A 2344-nucleotide genomic window follows, 5' to 3' on the forward strand; every position below is an offset into this window, starting at 1 on the left:
CCTGACTCTGCCTTACCTCTGTCAACAGAAAATACTTTGTTTCAACATAACTTGATATATTTTGCTTTCCCACTAGCTTCTATTCTTTCAGATATGCATTGTCCTGATTTTCTGGAGGGAGAGCGGAGAGAAGCTGTACAATGGGTCAAAATTCAACTCCTTAAAAATAAAGAAAACCCAACTTCCCCTTTCCTGTGACCAGAGGCAAGGTTCTACACCATCCATCTCAGAAAGTCCATTTTGCGAATGGAGCCATATTAATTTAATATTTAGAAATTCCTTCCCTGTTTCTTCTCCACTTTGCCCAAGGTGGACTAAAACTTTCGCCCTCACCCCAAACGCATTCTGCGAGATGCCACTGCTAGAATAAACCAAGATTCACAATACAATCCCTCTAAGTGCCCCACAGCTAACATCAATCCTAATCCTTGAGAGGGCTAAAAATAAAGATTGGAGGGCAGCTCACAAGGTAGCTGTGATCAAATTAGGAGGCTGAGAGGACAGGGAGGGACGAAGAAGGAAGCTTATAAACATCTGATCCAGCTGACTGTGGCCATATGGCAGCTGCTGCCCAGATAAAGAGATTAAGAATAGAGGAGTGCGATTACAGCTGTCTGGCCAATTCAGGCAGCTCGAATCTACAAGTTCTAAATTAGTCGCTAACACAAAAACTCCTGCAAATAATTATTGTTATGCCGAAATAAAAGATCTCTTAAATAGATATTTGAAAGAGAAATGAGGAAACCAGTCAAACTATTCTCCTGAGGACAAAAGTTTTCTTTTTCCCCCTTCTAAAAAACCTTCGGTTTCAAAAGCACATACAGCTGTATGTTTCAGTAGTGCTGCTGAATGTTTTGAAGAATAAAGTTTCACAGTGGAATTAATGACACAACAATCTAGCTTCTCAACTAGAATAATCTTCTCATATAAGTTTAAATGCTGGATTCCAGAGTTTACTATTTCTCCCCCCCCGACCCCGACCCCCAAAGCAAAAGGAATCCAAGCAGCAGTGAAAAACAACAGGAAGCATTTTAATCCAGTGATCTCTCGAAAAGCAGAATTTCAAAGCTTTCTTTACCATTTCAAAACTTGAAATATTTCTGTGTATTCAAGTTACTTATTTGCTCAAGCAAAAGGGATAAAAAAAATTAAAACTAGACAAGCCCAAGACTTTCAACTCCAATCAGATGTTCATTTAATACTCAATTTCATAAGTTATTCCTAAACTAGGTTAGAAAAGTAATATGATTTTTTTTTAATTAAATAAACAAAACACCCAAACACAAATATGCTCCATCTAATGTCTTGCTACGCCTACCTTTAGGACACATAAACCTGATTAAGTCTTTTCCTCTGAGTCTTGCTGGCTCCAGGTCTGTTACATCGGTGGAAAAAAAGCAGACTAAGAGAGACAGATGCAAAGTGGAGATGATGTTAGAGAGGAACGAGATACCTTCTCCACCACAGATCCGCACACACTAACTCCCTGTCTGTGTGTTAGAATAAAAGGCTGAGGGATGGCAGGCTGTCAGCTGCTCTGACATCATGTTCAGATGGAAATGCTACCTCCAGCTGTGCTCCTTTTAATGCCATATGCTACTCCTCTACACTCCTGCCACCAGCTTTTTCTTAGGAGAACTTTTCTCTTCTGTTAGTATAAACAAAATACTTCAAAATCTCCCTTTTTTCCCAAACTTTCTAACAGAAGAAATTGAAAAACTCAGCATATGGAGTTCTACTGTATTTATGGAATAGCAACACTTCTGTCTTAAGTTGGTGGACTGGCTTCCATACTGACAGCACACTCAAGCCACGGTGCTGTTCAGGAAATCCAGACTCACTTTTATTCAACTCCAACGTTTGGTTTCAAAGGCAGTTTAGGGATATTTTTAAACCAACCCATTTGACATCTCCAGTCCCATTTCAACATTATTACGGCACTTCCATTTTTTTTTTCTCCCCCCGCTGAGATAATGGTACACATGTCTTAGGATGTTGGACGACTATTCAGAACTATTCAGCCTGGTTCACATTATTTCACTCTTACTTAACTACTTATCTACAACTACCTTCTCAGGAAAATTTCTCACACTGCCAGTTAATGCAAATTTCAATTCTCAGTATCAACAAACTGAAAGTGCACTTTCTGAAATCCTGGAAAGTACTTCGGTTCAACAAGACAAATTAGTAAAGCCATACAACCTGCTACAGCCACTTACCTAAAACGAATGCCCACCTGCGGACCTGATCTGACTTTCGGCTCAGAAAAAGCAGAACTTCGCCTTCCCCTTGATCTGTGTCCCATAACAATCTTTATTTGGGGGGCGGGGGTCACTCTGGAATG

At 39.9% G+C, this 2344-nt stretch overlaps 1 protein-coding gene across 6 annotated transcripts in view; it reads right to left on the reverse strand.

Moving 5' to 3' along the window:
• The window catches only part of ZBTB18 (zinc finger and BTB domain containing 18), a 28662-nt gene that overhangs the window by 20143 nt on the left and 6175 nt on the right, over positions 1 to 2344 (reverse strand). The window contains exons 2-3 of one of the 6 annotated variants that reach the window (XM_011370069.2): positions 2245 to 2344; positions 1319 to 1402 (exon numbers count right to left, since the gene is read on the reverse strand). The exon at positions 2245 to 2344 is cut by the window's right edge and continues 1 nt beyond it. The exons of 2 other annotated variants lie outside the window; for them this stretch is intronic. In XM_011370069.2, the coding sequence (XP_011368371.1) occupies positions 1319 to 1402; positions 2245 to 2305 (145 nt within the window). In that variant the 5' untranslated portion in view covers positions 2306 to 2344. Of the gene's footprint in view, positions 1 to 16; positions 971 to 1318; positions 1403 to 2219 lie in introns of those variants that run through there. 3 more of the 6 variants (XM_023536579.1, XM_011370071.2, XM_023536581.1) reach the window with 3 other exon arrangements.

The sequence above is a fragment of the Pteropus vampyrus genome, unplaced genomic scaffold, assembly GCF_000151845.1.
Source record: "Pteropus vampyrus isolate Shadow unplaced genomic scaffold, Pvam_2.0 Scaffold159, whole genome shotgun sequence".
NCBI classification, from domain to species: Eukaryota; Metazoa; Chordata; class Mammalia; order Chiroptera; family Pteropodidae; genus Pteropus; species Pteropus vampyrus.